We start from the raw sequence: 15,000 nt of genomic DNA on the forward strand, positions 1-15,000 counted from the left end.
TTATTATTATTATTATTATTATTATTATTATTATTATTATTATTATTATTATTATTATTATTATTATTATTATTATTATTATAGACTGACAAGAGAGAGAGAGAGAGAGAGAGAGAGAGAGAGAGAGAGAGAGAGAGAGAGAGAGAGAGAGAGAGAGAGAGAGAGAGAGAGAGAGAGAGAGAGAGAGAGAGAGAGAGAGAGAGAGAGAGAGAGAGACGGAGACGGATACAGAGACAGAGACAGAGAGGGTGGGGGGGGGGGGGGTGGAACACTAAGAATATGGACAAACATCTTGGAGGGAACAAAGTGGAGAGGCGAGAGAGAAGAGTTATGAAGTTTACAGTGAGGCGCCGAGACGAGGAGGAGGAGGAGGAGGAGGAGGAAGAAGGGACGGGAAGCTGCATTAATGACGGAGGAAGAAGAGGAGGAGGAGGAGGAGGAGGACGACGCAGAATGTAGGAAGTTAAGGAAGAAGGAAGAGAAGGAGGAGGAGGAGGAGGAGGAGGATTATGACTAGAGAGAGAGAGAGAGAGAGAGAGAGAGAGAGAGAGAGAGAGAGAGAGAGAGAGAGAGAGAGAGAGAGAGAGAGAGAGAGATGCGTAGAACAGGCCAATCCCCAAATTATAACTTACTTTTTCTTTTCTCTCTAGTTTATGTTCAGCCAAAACCTCCCTCGCTCTCTCTCTCTCCCTCTTTACCCTCTCCCTCACTCTCTCCCTCACAATCTCCTCTCCCCGTCCTCCTCTACCTGTCTCCTTTAACTCTATCCCCTCAATGCACAGTTTCAAGCATTCACTGACCCTAGGAACTGTTTACGTGAGAAGGAGGAGGAGGAGGAGGAGGAGGAGGGAGGGTAATGAATGAGCACTCACACTCAGGTAAGCTAAGACAGACAAGGGTGAGGCTGAGACGTGGGTGAGTTCAGAGTTGTGGAAGACGGGGTTGTGTTGTGAGGATCTTGCGTGGGTGAAAGAGAGGTGTGCTGACGGAATGGATAGAAGGAAGAGGAGGAAAAGACGAGAATCGTACACAATATAGAGAAAAAGAAGGCGAAGGAGAAGGAGGAGGAAGGAGGAGGAACAGTGACTAGAAACAGAAAACAAGCAAATCGAGGAAATATTGAAAGACTGAACCGTTTGAGCATCCAAAGAGATATAGAGAAGGAGACGAAGGGGAAGGAATACATAGGAATACATAGGAAGAACAAGGAAATATTAAAAGACTGAACCGTTCTGAGCATCCAAAGAGATATAGAGAAGGAAGAAGGAGAAGGAATACATAGAAATACATAGGAAGAACAAGGAAATATTAAAAGACTGAACCGTTCTGAGCATCCAAAGAGATATAGAGAAGGAAGAAGGAGAAGGAATACATAGAAATACATAGGAAGAACAAGGAAATATTAAAAGACTGAACCGTTCTGAGCATCCAAAGAGATATAGAGAAGGAGACGAAGGAGAAGGAAGGGGAGAAGGAGGAGGAGGAGGAGGAGGAGGATCATTTACCAGAAACAGAAAACAAACAATACAATGAAATATTAAAAGACTGAAGGATGAAGAAGAAAGGAAAAGAAATGCAAATGTGGTCAAAGGAGAGAGAGGGAGATTCATCCTTACACACGTGTTTGTGACAGGTATTTGGTGACGTCCATGAAAAAAAAAAAAGAAGAGGGTGAATTAGCTAGCAGTTCACGGTGAAGACAAACACAAAGAAAACAAAAACAAAACAAAAATAAAATCGAAAGAAAAAAAAGATAAAGATAAAAAACAGCAAGAGAAACAAACAAACACGAAAACGAAATCTGGCCTCAACAAACAACAACAAACAAACAAACAAATAACAAACAAACGAACTAACAGACACACAAACTCCTAGTGACTGAAAAAAAGGAAAAAAAAATGTGTGTGTGTGTGTGTGTGTGTGTGTGTGTGTGTGTGTGTGTGTGTGTGTGTGTGTGTGTGTGTGTACGTATCGAGCTGTGTCTGTCTGTAAAGGAATATTAAAACCTTTTTTTTTTTTGTTCTTACGCTGAAAAGAGAGAAAAAAAATAATACAGGAAGGGAAGGGGACGTGTCGAGAGAGAGAGAGAGAGAGAGAGAGAGAGAGAGAGAGAGAGAGAGAGAGAGAGAGAGAGAGAGAGAGAGAGAGAGAGAGAGAGAGAGAGAGAGAGAGAGAGAGAGAGAGAGAGAGAGAGAGAGAGAGAGAGAGAGCGGGGGGGGTAGAGGCTTTGAAAATGGACAGAAGGGAGAGGAAAGAACGGAGGAAGAGGAAGAAAAGGAGAGAATAATACACAAAAGAAAGAGGAAGTGAGGAGGAGGAGGAGGAAGAGGAGGAGTAGGAGGAGGAGGAGGAGGAGGATATTCTTTGAAGGAAGGAGGAGAAGACTTGGGGGTAGGGGTAGAGAGAGAGAGAGAGAGAGAGAGAGAGAGAGAGAGAGAGAGAGAGAGAGAGAGAGAGAGAGAGAGAGAGAGAGAGAGAGAGAGAGAGAGAGAGAGAGAGAGAGAGAGAGAGAGAGAGAGAGAGGAGTGGGAGGCAGAGGGAGGGTGATGACGCAAAAGAGAGTGTGGGAAGAGGAGGAGGAGGAGGAGGAGGAGGATAAGGGTATGGTGATGTTATATTTGGTAGTGAGGGAGGAGGAGGAAGAGGAGGAGGAGGAGGAGGAGGAGTAAGAAGAAGAGGAAGAGGAGGAGGGTGATGAAGAGGAGAGAGAGAGAAGAGTGAACAAGTGTCGTGGTGGTAGTAATATTAGAAGGAGGAGGCGGTGATGGAGGAGGAGGAGAGATCAGAAGAAGAAGAAGAAGAAGAGGAGGAGGAGGAGGCAGAGGGAAGGAGGGGCGTAGGCAAGAGTCCGGGGCACGCCTCAGAATACCACTGCCACGCATTCATCCCTCTAAAGGCAGCAGACGCAACAGGTAACACTCTTGGGTGATTCTTTGACGAGACTTTGGTAGAGGTTAAGGCGTGGTAGTATGTCCATGGGTAGTGTTATGAGCCCAGTGGTAGTTTGACAAGGCTTTGGTAGAGGTTGTTGTGTTAGTGTTTCCATGGGTAGTGTTATGAGCCCAGTGGTAGTTTGACAAGACTACGGTAGAGGTTGAGGCGTGGCAGTATGTCCATGGTTAGTGTTATGAGCCCAGTGGTAGTTTGACAAGGCTTTGGTAGAGGTTGTTGTGTTAGTATTTCCATGGGTAGTGTTACAAGCCCAGTGGTAGTTTGACAAGGCTTTGGTAGAGGTTGTTGTGTTAGTGTTTCCATTGGTAGTGTTATGAGCCCAGTGGTAGTTTGATAAGGGTTTGGTAGAGGTTGAGGCGTGGCAGTATGTCCATGGGTAGTGTTATGAACCCAGTGGTAGTTTGACAAGGCTACGGTAGAGGTTGTTGTGTTAGTATTTCCATTGATAGTGTTACAAGCCCAGTGGTAGTTTGACAAGGCTTTGGTTTCCATGGGTAGTGTTTTGAGCCCAGTGATAGTTTGACAAGGCTACAGTAGAGGTTGTTGTGTTAGTATTTCCATTGATAGTGTTATGAGCCCAGTGAGTGTTTGACAAGGCTTCTGCTGCACCAGGAACGTGAAAAACACTCATGAAAACCGATTTGTCTCCGTTTTGGCCTTAGGAAAAAGTTATTGTGGCATGCAAGTGTTGTCCGAGTGACCGTTGTAATACAGTGTTCTATATAGTGAGTGGTGGGGTGTTGCAAGGGGCTGTGCTAGGCCCTTATGTTGCTGTGGTGTTGCTGTTGTACTGTGTTTCTTTAGCGGTGTGTTGTGTGTGTGGTTTGTGTTGCCAAGTTAGGTTCTGTGTTTACAAGCTGATATTTGTGTTTCCAAGGTGTGTTTCGTGTTTCTTAAGGACATGTTTTGTGTTGCCAAGCTGTTATTTGTGTTTTCAAGGTGTGTTTCGTGTTTCTTAAGGACTTGTTTTGTGTTGCCAAGCAGCTATTTGTGTTTTCAATGTGTGTTTCGTGTTTCTTAGGACATGTTTTGTGTTGCGTCTCCTTATTTGTGTTTTTAAGGTGTGTTTCGTGTTTCTCAGGGCTTCTTTTGTGTTGCCAAGCTGTGAATTGTGTTGGTGAGAGCTTGTGTTGCGTTTTCAATTCGTGTTTTTTGTGTTTCCAAGCTTTGTTGTGTGTTTTTCAAGGCGTTGTGTTGTTATGTCGTATCGAGTGTTGCGTCTCCTCAGCCACCTCGTAAAAGATAAGCTTCCTCGTTGTGTTAATTGCATAAAGATAGCTATTGTAGTCTTATCAATGCGTACTAAATGGCAAGTTTTCTGTAAGTGCGTACTAAATGGCTAGTCTTTCTCAAAATGCGTGCTAAATGGCTAGTCTTCTGAATGCGTACTAAATAGCTAGTCTTCTAAATGGATACTAAATGGCTAGTCTTCTTTAAATGCGTGCTAAATGGTTAGTCTTCTTTAAATGCGTGCTAAATGGCTAGTCTTCTTTAAATGCGTGCTAAATGGCTAGTCTTCTTTAAATGCGTGCTAAATGGCTAGTCTTCTTCTAAATGCGTAGTAAATAGCTTCTTTGATACCTGCTCTGCCTGCGTGTGTATTTCTCTCTCTCTCTCTCTCTCTCTCTCTCATCTCATTCTATCTATCTATCTATCATCTATCATTCATCTATCTATCTATCTATCTATCTATCTATCTATCTATCTATCTGTCTGTCTATATCTTTATCTATCTATCTATCTACCTGTCTATATCTTCATCAATCTATCTATCTATCTATCTATCTATCTATCTATCTACCTGTCTATATCTTCATCAATCAATCTATCTATCTATCTATCTATCTATCTGTCTATATCTTCATCTATCTATCTACCTATCTATCTATCTGTCTATATCTTTATCTATCTATCTATATATCTTCCTGTTATCTATCTTCCCTTCCTCAATATGGCGTAGAGATGAGAGTTAAAAATAGCACGAACCAGAACGCGGAGGCAAGCAAGTCAGGGTCACCGGCTGATAGGTGTGTGTGTGTGTGTGTGTGTGTGTGTGTGTGTGTGTGTGAGTGTGTCCTTTACTTATCAGGGTACGAGTTGCAGATGGCTTGATTTAATACACACACACACACACACACACACACACACACACACACACACACACACACACACACACATACACACACACGCACACACACAATATACAAGTTTTCATGCACGTTTATTTTTATTTTTTATTGACGTCATTGTTGAGAGAGAGAGAGAGAGAGAGAGAGAGAGAGAGAGAGAGAGAGAGAGAGAAGAGAGAGAAGAGAGAAACGTAACTATTATTAAAACATTAGAGAGAAGAGAACGTAAGAGAGAAAGAGAACTTAAAGATCACCACTATACATCTCCTCCTCCTCCTCCTCCTCCTACTACTACTACTACTACTACTACTACTACTACTACTACTACTACTACTACTACTACTACTACTCCACCTCTTCTACCTCCACCTACAGAGAGAGATGAAGCTCCTTACGCTGGACGTGTGGGCTGACATCGCCTTCTACGGGGGGGTCAGCGCTGCCCTCTCCTCCGCCTTCTCCCTCGCTGGTCTCCTTCCATGCCTCGCCCTTTTCATCTCTCTCTGGGCCGTCTGCATCGCCACCTGTCTCGTTCGGGCTTCTCTACAGGTAAGGTTTGTTGTGTTTGTGAAGGCTGGTGGTTAGTTTGGTTAGGTTAGTTTAGTTGATTGGTTAGATAAGAAAGTTGGTGAGTTGGTCTGCGTTGCTGTTTGTGGTCTTAAGTTCGTCTCTATAGGTAAGGCTTGTTGGGTGTTGGGTTAATGAAGGTTGGAGGTAAGGTAAGGTTGGGTTAAATAGATAGACAGTTTGGTTAGTTAAGTTAGAGTTAGTTAGATAGATAGATAGATAGTTAGTTGGTTAATATATCAGTATGTGTGTTTATCTATTAGTTCAGTTAGTGTTCCTTTCTGTTGCTAGTTAGTTAGTTAGAAACGTTAGTTAGTTAGAAACGTTAGTTAGTTAGTTAGTTAGTTTGGTTATTTACGAAGGGGCTTTGTTATAAATTTGAAGGGTAGGGGAGAAGGGCAGGGGTAAGCACACACACACACACACACACACACACACACACACACACACACACACACACACACGTAAGCTGTCTGTTTCTATTCAAAATTTGTGCTAGTTAGTTTAGTTAGTTAGAAAAGTTAGTTTAGTTAGAAAGGTTAGTTACGAAGGGGCTTTTTTATAAATTTGAAGGGTATAGGTGAAGGGCAGGGGTAAACACACACACACACACACACACACACACACACACACACACACACACACACACGTAAGCTGCCTGTCTCTCTTCAAGGCTCGCGTTCATCCTTTTTTTTATTTGTTTACTTAAGTTCAAGGTGGCTGTTATTATTGTTTGTTTTCTCTGCTCATTTTTTTTTTCATTCATTCTACTAATCTATATCTATTCAGCTTCTATTCATCCAGTCTATTCAATTATATCTATTCAGTTTCTATTCATTCATTCTATTCATTCGTTTCTACTCACTTTCTATCTTCTATTCAGTCTTCATGCTTGTACGGTAAATTGGAGCGTCTTGGCTATACAGGCAGCGCCACGCGTGGTCATTCGGTGAACTGTCAAACCAGTACTTTCCATAGAATTCAAGTTATGTACTAGAGTGCGTCTGAGGCTGCCTCCAGGATATACGACCTTGGTGCCGCCACCGCTCCAAGCCAACGACTGCACACACTTCACTCCTACCCAATTTCCTGACACTACTGTTACGAATGTGCTGTATGTGAATGAACGCCGCCCGCCTGCCCGTGGATGGTGTGTGGTAGGGGGGTGGCGTAACACTACTGTTTGACATGGAGAAAACCTGAAATCGGGTAGGAGTGAAGTGTCTGCAATCATCGGCTTGGATCGATGGCGGGCGTGTATCTCGGAGACAGCCTCAGACCTCCTATCTACTATCTCTGCCTGTGTTTAGAAGGTGAGGGTTAGTTTAATATTCCTTTCCCTCTGTTCGGTTCCTCCCCGCAGGTGTCGGTCGCTGGCAAGGCTGTGCTCATCACCGGCTGCGACACTGGCTTTGGCTTCGCCCTCGCCCAGCACCTCGACGCCTTGGTAAGTGGAGGACCTGTTCTATCCATTCTTCGTCCCTTCCTTTCCTGGTGTTTTTTCCTTCCTTTCTTACTTAGTTCATGTTGTATTTTCCCTTTTCTTTTTTCCTTCTTCCTCTCTTCCTTTCCTTCTTCCTTTCTAACTTAATTCACGTGGTTTCTTTCCCTTTTCTTTTTTCCTTCTTGCTCTCCTGCTTTTCCTCTCTTCCTTTCCTTCTTCTTTCTTCTTTTCTTACTTAATTCACGTCGTATCTTTCCCTTTTCTTTTTTCCTTCTTGCTCTCTTGCTTTTCCTCCCTTCCTTTCCTTCTTCTTTCCTTCTTTTCTTACTTAGTTCAAGTCGTTTCTTTCCCTTATCTTCTTTCCTGCTCTCTCTTCTTTCCTTCTCAGCCCTTCCATCCTTATTTCCTTTCTTCACTTGCCCGTTTTTCCCTTCCTTTCTTCCTTAACGTCGTATTTCGCTTCTTCCTTCCTTTTTTGTTGTTCCTTCCTTCCATTCCCTTCCTCCAATTCTTCCCTTCCATAACATGACATCTTTCCCTTCCTCCTCTTCTTCTCCTCCTTCTCCCTTCCTCTCTCTTCTTCTTCCTTCCTTCCTTCCTCCTTTCTTTAATGCCCATTCTTACTTTCTTGCCCTTCTTTCCTTCTTCTCTACCGTCCCTTACTTTCCCCCTCCATTCCTTCCTTCCTTCCTTCCTTCCTTTCATTCCTAACTTTCCCTTCCCTTCTTCCCTTCTCTGTCCTCGTTTCTCTTCCTCTCCTTCCTTCCCTCCTCCTTTCTTTAATGCCCATTCTTCCTTTCTTGCCCTCCTCTCCTTTTCTACCGTCCCTTACCTTCCTTCCTTTTATTCCCAACATCTCAACTTTCCTTTTCCCTTCTTCCCTTCCCTGTCCTCTTTACTCTTCCTCTCCTCCCGTTATCCCATCCTTAAAATCTCAACACTCACTCCTCCTCCTCCTCCTTCTTAGGGCTTCCGCGTCATCGCTTGCTGCCTCGCGCGGGACGGTGAAGGGGCCAAGAAGTTGCGAGCCTCCGCCTCCTCTCGCCTGCATATCCTCCAGCTGGACGTGACCTCCGCCGATGATGTGCTGCGGACCCAACAGGAGGTGGAGGCGCTGCTGCCCGACGGAGGTGAGCGGGAGGTGCCGGGATGTGCTGGCTATGTGTTTGTGTGTCTGGCTTGTCTGTTTTCACCTTTTTCTCTTCTGTTTTGTTGTTTGATGTGTCTTATAAATTGCAGAGTTTGATTTTGTTTTCCTCTTTTTCTCTTCCGTTTCGTTGTTTGATGTTTCGTTTCGTTGTTTGATGTGTCTCATAAATTATAGAGTTTGATTTTGTTTTCCTCTTTTTCTCTTTTGTTTTGTTGTTTAATGCGTCTTATAGCCGGCGTGCACAACTCCTCAAGTTCAAACTCGGGCCGAGCTTCGCCGGAAGGCCAACAAAACAAACCGCACTTCTTTTGACCTGTTCCGCGTTGGTGCCGCAAGACAGACGCAGCGTAACTAGCCCCATAAAACACTCCAGAAGGAAAAGAATCCATCACCTTCGCCTCCGCGCCGCCGACTCGTGTTGATTTGTTGGCCCTCCGGCGATCGGGAAAGTGACCCCGTTGCGATGGTGAACAGTTAGCCTCGTACACGCCACCTGTAAACTGTAGTGTGATTTTTTTCCTCTTGTTCTCTCTATGATATGTTATGCACCTCCACTCAACGGATACTTTTTGCCGGGAAATACACTGAAAATAATTAGAATAGGACTGCGTGGTTAGTTTGTGCGCTAAGACCCGCGCCTCATCCACGATTCTACTGTTCTTCTTTTTTCCTACCGGGCAAAACACGTATTTTTTCTTCTCTAACCCTTCTCTTCTCTCCTGCCGGGGTCCAGAGGTGCTGTGGGGCGTGGTCAACAACGCGGGTGTGTCCACGTTCGGCGAGGTGGAGTGGGCGCCGGAGAACACCTTCAGGAAGATGCTGGAGGTGAACGTCCTGGGCACCGTGGCCGTCACCAGAGCCTTCCTGCCGCTGATACGACGGGCTAAAGGTGAGTGACCGAGGTGAAGGTTGGTATGCTCCTCCTCTTCTTCTTCTTCTTCTTCTTCTATTTCGTTTTCTTTTTCTTCTTTTTTTCTTTTTCTTCTTTTTCTTTTTCTTCTTCTTCTTTTTCTTCTTCTTCTTCTTCTTCTTCTTCTTCATTCTTTTGTTTTTGTTTTGTTCTTGTTATTCCTCTTTCTCATCTTCGTCCTTAACGCCTGTCCTTCTCTTCCTCTTCTTTTCCTTCTTTTCTTTCTTTATCTTCGTTTCCCTCTTGTTGCTTCCTGTTCTTCTAATTCTTGGTCTTGTTCTTGTTCGTTCTGTTCTTCATCTTCCTCTTTTGCATCTTATTTTTACTTATTTTTATTTTTTGCAACAAAGGAGACGGCTCAAGGGCAACAAAGAGAGTGTAGAAAAAAGCCCGCTAGTCACCGCTCCCACAACAGACAAGAGTAAAGATTGGCCAAAAGAGAGGTCAATTTCGGGTGGAGAGCTGCTTGTTTGCTGTTTTTGTTGTTCTTTAATTTTTTTACGGCAAAGGAGACAGATCAAGGGCTTAAAAAAAGAAAACAATGATAAAAAAAGCCCGCTACTTACTGCCCCTGAAAAGATTGGAGAGGATTGGCCGAAATAGAAGTCAATTTCGGGAAGTCTTTCTCCCTTTTTTTGGGGGTTCTTTCTTTCTCCTCTTTCAAACTCTTCCCTTTTCTAACTCCCTCTCTTATTTGTATGGTAAAGCGGGAGGCGTATGCTATAACTGCGCTTGGCCTCGGTGTTCATCTCCGTCGCACAAGCCCTTGAGCCTCTGATGGGAGAGAACTCATTGCTCCGTAACACAGAGCCAGTTCGACATTCATTTTTTTTTACAACAAAGGAGACAGCTCAAGGGCACAAAAAAAGGAAACAATAATAAAAAAAAGCCCGCTACTCGCTGCTCCTAAAAAGAATCCAAAGAGGTGGAATGATAAACAGAGGAGAAGAGAGGAACAAGAGGAGGAGGACATACGAAGCGATACAAAGCGGAACACGTCAAAAGAAGAAGAAGAGGAGGAAGAAAAAAAGAAAGAAGAAGAAATGGATGGTGGCGGTGGTGGTGGAGGAAGAAGAAGGAGAAAAAGGAAGACGAAAAAGAAGAAGAAGAGGAAGAAAAGGATAGCGGCGGCGGTGGTGGTGGAAGAAGAAGAGAAAAAGGAAGAAGAAGAAGAAGAAGAAGAAGAAAAGGATAGCGGCGGCGGTGGTGGTGGAAGAAGAAGAGAAAAAGGAAGAAGTAGAAGAAGAAGAAGAAGAAGAAGAAGGTGAGAAAAAGGAAAAGGAAGAAGAAAAAGAAGAAGAAGAAGAAGTAGAAGAAGAAGAAGGTGAGAAAAAGAAAAAGGAAGAAGAAAAAGAAGAAGAAGAAGTAGAAGAAGAAGGTGAGGAAAAGAAAAAGGAAGAAGAAGAAGAAGAAGAAGAAGAAGAAGAAAAGAGCGGCAGCGGCGGCGGTGGTGGTGGTGGAGCCAAGACCCGCGCCCACAATCCCATTTCCCTTAACATTCGCGAGTGATTTAAGATAAGCGCGCCGCGATGCCCTTCACCGCGTTATGGCTCGGGGCGGAAATAGGAAACATCGTGAAGCTGAACCCTGAATCCTTATTAAGTAAACTTGGGCACACGAACACACATACACACACATACACACATACATACAGACAGACAGACAGACAGACAGACACACATAAGCTTGGTTGAAATGGTTGTTTAGTTGACTTTTTTTTTGGTTGTTGTTTGTGTGATTGGTTTGTTTGTCATTCTTTTTTTTTTCGTTTTTATCGCCCTCCTCCTCCTCCTCCTCCTCCTCCTCGTCTTCCTCCTCCTCATCTTTTTCCTGTTTTTTTATTTATTTATTTTTTTTTTTTATTCTTATCGTCCTCCTCTTTCTCTTCTTCCTCCTCCTCCTCCTCTTTCTCCTTCCTATCATCATCATCATCATCATCATCACTATCAGGACCTGTATACGATTACCCCCTCCCCCTCTACCCCCCTCTACACACACACACACACACACACACACACACACACACACACACACACACACAAACACACCACCCCCCGCCCCCCCATGAACACGAGTCACACACATGTTTTTCACCCGCCATACCAAACCAAAAAAAGAAAAAAAAAAAAGGAAAATGGCAAAAAAAACAAAAAAACAGCAGGATCAACGCGCCAGTCAGCCAGTCCGTCCGTCCGTCCGTCCGTGCGTCCGTCATTTCCGTCCTTGCATCATTCCATTATCCGCTCGTCCGTGATTTATCGGCGGCCGCGAGATCCAATTTTTTAAGCTTGTAATGAAGTGTTATTTATATTTTTTGAGGGTAGGGGAGATGGGGAGGGGGGGAGGGAGAAGGGGGAGGAGGGGAGGGAGAAAGGGGAGAGGGGTAGAGAGAAGGGGAGGAGGAGGGAAGGGAGAAGGGGGAAAAGGGGGGGAGGGAAAGAGGAGAGGGGTAGAGAGAAGGGGGAGGAGGGAAGGGAGAAGAGGAGGGGGGGAGAGGGAAGAGGGGGGAGGGGGAAGGAGGGGAGGGAAAGAGGGGGGGGGGGGAGGGCGGTCAGTTCGTTTTCGTGTGAAGTGTTTTATTATATTATTGATGAGTTCATTCGCGTTCATATGTGAGTTAGGGGTAAAAAAATGTGTATATGGTGAGAGAGAGAGAGAGAGAGAGAGAGAGAGAGAGAGAGAGAGAGAGATATGATGCATTTTTGAAAGAGTAAATAGTTAGGGAGTTAGGCAGTTGGATAGTGTTATGCATTTGTTGTTGTTGTTGCTCTTGTTGTTGTTTTTTGGTCTTTTTCTTCCCCCTTTTCTTGTTTTGCTTCCTCCCTTTCTTGTGACCTTCTCCTCTTCCTCTTCTTCCTCCAGAGCGGGTCGTGAACGTGGCCAACTTCTTCCTTTTCCTCTTTAACTAACGTATTTTCCTCCTTCTTCACCCATCCACACTTTTTCCTTTTCTCCCGCTTCAGTCTTTTCCTTTCTAACATCCTTCTCCTCTTCCTCTTTTTCCTCCAGAGCGGGTCGTGAACGTGACCAACCTCTTCCTTTTCCTCTTTAACTAACGTATTTTCCTCCTCCTTCACCCATCCACACTTTTTCCTTTTCTCCCTCTTCAGTCTTTTCCTTTCTAACCTCCTTCTCGTCTTGCTCTTCCTCCAGGGCGGGTCATCAACGTCGCCAGCATGTACGGCAGGATGGGCAACGTCATGCGGGCGCCCTACGTAGTCACCAAGTACGCCGTGGAGGGCCTCTCGGACTGCCTCAGGTGATGTGCCGGGAGCTGGTCTGATTCTTATGCTTTTTACCGTATTTAAGAGACACAGTGTTGCTTTTTATCTACCTCAATACGACCAAGAAAGCCACTCTCCATTTCGCCTACACCAAAAACTTGTTGCTAGAATCGATGAACCTACCTCAACACGACCAACAAAGCCACTCTCCATTTCGCCTACTAATCCAAAAACTTGTTGCTAGAATCGATGAACCTACCTCAACACGACCAACAAAACCACTCTCCATTTCGCCTACACCAAAAACTTGTTGCTAGTATCGATGAACCTACCTCAACACGACCAACAAAGCCACTCTCCATTTCGCCTACATCAAAAACTTGTTGCTAGAATCGATGAACCTACCTCAGCACGACCAACAAAGCCACTCTCCATTTCGCCTACATCAAAAACTTGTTGCTAGAATCGATGAACCTACCTCAGCACGACCAACAAAGCCACTCTCCATTTCGCCTACACCAAAAACTTGTTGCTAGAATCGATGAACCTACCTCAACACGACCAACAAAGCCACTCCCCATTTCGCCTACACCAAAAACTTGTTGCTAGAATCGATGAACCTACCTCAGCACGACCAACAAAGCCACTCTCCATTTCGCCTACACCAAAAACTTGTTGCTAGAATCGATGAACCTACCTCAACACGACCAACAAAACCACTCTCCATTTCGCCTACACCAAAAACTTGTTGCTAGAATCGATGAACCTACCTCAGCACGACCAACAAAGCCACTCTCCATTTCGCCTACACCAAAAACTTGTTGCTAGAATCGATGAACCTACCTCAACACCGACTTTACCGCCTCATAACAGACCCGCTACCCACTTCGTTTACTAACCCCAAAACTTGTTACCAGAATCGATAAGGTGGCCTCCACACTGATTCTACCGCCTCTCAACAAATTCTTCATCCCATGGCTTCCACTTCCTAACCACCTTTTCTTAACCTAACCCAACCTAACCTAACCTATTCTTAACTTAACCTAACCTAACCTATTCCTAACCTAACCTAACCTATATTCTAACCCCAATGCTACCCACGTATAACGAAGACCGACATCTGTTAGGGAGTTTTACGCTGTGAGTGACAACTTCAGCGAAACGCATAACAAAGCGTGACTGCAAGATGGACATGCGTGCGTTCATACCTCGTCCAGGCCTGTCAGTGCGTGGAAGAAATAGCGATTCATGTAATAAGATCGGAAAGGTGGAATAGGGAGTGGAGGAGGAAGCGAAGGATGAAGTGGTGAATTATCCTTATCCTTCAGAGTCTCCTTTTCTAATCTTCTCGACCTCCTCCTCCTCCTCCTCCTCGACATTCACCTTTTCCTCCTCCTCGAAAGCGAAGGATGCAGTAGTGAATGAGAGAAGGCGAAACATTATCCTTCAGAATCCCTCCTTTTCTAATCTTCTTGACCTCCTCCTCCTCCTCCTCCTCCTCCTCGACCTCCACAACCTCCTCGACCTTTAAGACCAAGAATGGAGATGGAAAAAAAGAGAAGGGAGATGATAAAAAAACACGTAGACTAATAACTGTAAGCGAGAGGAAGAGGGAGAAAGAGAGAGACGAAAGAAAGGAAGGAAGGGGGAAGGGAGGTGTTAGCCCGGTACCAGCGACGGGCCAAATTTGTGGCTTTACCGTGTACCAGCGACGGGCCAAATTTGTGGCTTTACCGTGTACCAGCGACGGGCCAAATTTGTGGCTTTACCGTGTACCAGCGACGGGCCAAATTTGTGGCTTTACCATGTACCAGCGACGGGCCAAATTTGTGGCTTTACCGTGTACCAGCGACGTGAAAAATTTTTGGCTTTACCGTGTACCAGCGACGGGTCAAATTTTTGCCATGATATAAACCCCCAAAAATAGATGATACATAAACTGATCACAAATGCGTTGATATATATTATGAAATGGCTTGCGTTAGTGATGACTTTTTCTCATTCTTCTCGCTTAGAGGGGCATTTAAGAGACATGATCCCCGCAGAAAGGGAGAGGGAACAAACGAAGGGAAAAAGATGGAACGAACAACGGAAGGAGAGAAAAGAAAGGAAGAAAGTGAGGAAGGAAGAGAATAAATAAGCAAGAAAGAAAGGAAGGAAGAATAAGTAAAGATAAGGTTGAGATAGAGATGGAGAAAAGAGGAGAGGAGATTTTAATAAAGAGATGGGAAGGAAAAGCCAAAAAAAAGTTAGTATACCATAAAAAAAAGTGAGAAATGGGACAAAACGTGCAAATCTGGGTTAAAAATGTGTGTTGATCTTTTGTAGTTTATGAAGGCATTTACTCTCTCTCTCTCTCTCTCTCTCTCTCTCTCTCTCTCTCTCTCTCTCTCTCTCTCTCTCTCTCTCTCTCTCTCTCTCTCTCTCTCTCTCTCTCTCTCTCTCTCTCTCTCTCTCTCTCTCTCTCTCTCTCTCTCTCTCTCTCTCTCTCTCTCTCTCTCTCTCTCTCTCTCTCTCTCTCTCTCTCTTGTTCGTTATATTGAAAAAACTGAAGAAAGGAAGAAAGAGCGTTGTGTGTGTGTGTGTGTGTGTGTGTGTGTGTGTGTGTGTGTGTGTGTTTAGAA

General features: G+C 44.5%; 1 protein-coding gene and 1 long non-coding RNA gene across 11 annotated transcripts in view; one reads left to right on the forward strand and one right to left on the reverse strand.

Annotated features, from left to right (window-relative positions):
- Window positions 1–2,714: 2,714 nt before the first annotated feature.
- Window positions 2,715–15,000, forward strand: part of LOC126999776 (D-beta-hydroxybutyrate dehydrogenase, mitochondrial-like) — a 14,614-nt gene continuing 2,328 nt past the window's right edge. Inside the window, exons 1-6 of one of the 3 annotated variants that reach the window (XM_050862676.1) lie at window positions 2,715–2,912; window positions 5,457–5,630; window positions 7,012–7,095; window positions 8,060–8,222; window positions 8,976–9,131; window positions 12,306–12,411. In XM_050862676.1, coding sequence (XP_050718633.1) covers window positions 5,463–5,630; window positions 7,012–7,095; window positions 8,060–8,222; window positions 8,976–9,131; window positions 12,306–12,411 — 677 coding nt within the window. In that variant the 5' untranslated portion in view covers window positions 2,715–2,912; window positions 5,457–5,462. Of the gene's footprint in view, window positions 2,913–3,292; window positions 3,317–5,456; window positions 5,631–7,011; window positions 7,096–8,059; window positions 8,223–8,975; window positions 9,132–12,305; window positions 12,412–15,000 lie in introns of those variants that run through there. The other 2 variants (XM_050862677.1, XM_050862678.1) reach the window with 2 other exon arrangements.
- Window positions 12,334–13,340, reverse strand: LOC126999777 (uncharacterized). 8 transcript variants are annotated; one of them, XR_007753557.1, is made up of 4 exons: window positions 12,851–13,340; window positions 12,705–12,777; window positions 12,556–12,631; window positions 12,334–12,482 (listed from the first exon to the last, which is right to left on the reverse strand). It is a non-coding gene; the product is annotated as an uncharacterized LOC126999777 (long non-coding RNA). The 8 variants fall into 8 exon arrangements; XR_007753555.1 differs by lacking the exon at window positions 12,705–12,777; XR_007753552.1 differs by lacking the exon at window positions 12,705–12,777 and having other exon boundaries at window positions 12,556–12,704.

Source organism: Eriocheir sinensis, chromosome 17, assembly GCF_024679095.1.
Source record: "Eriocheir sinensis breed Jianghai 21 chromosome 17, ASM2467909v1, whole genome shotgun sequence".
Taxonomy (NCBI): Eukaryota; Metazoa; Arthropoda; class Malacostraca; order Decapoda; family Varunidae; genus Eriocheir; species Eriocheir sinensis.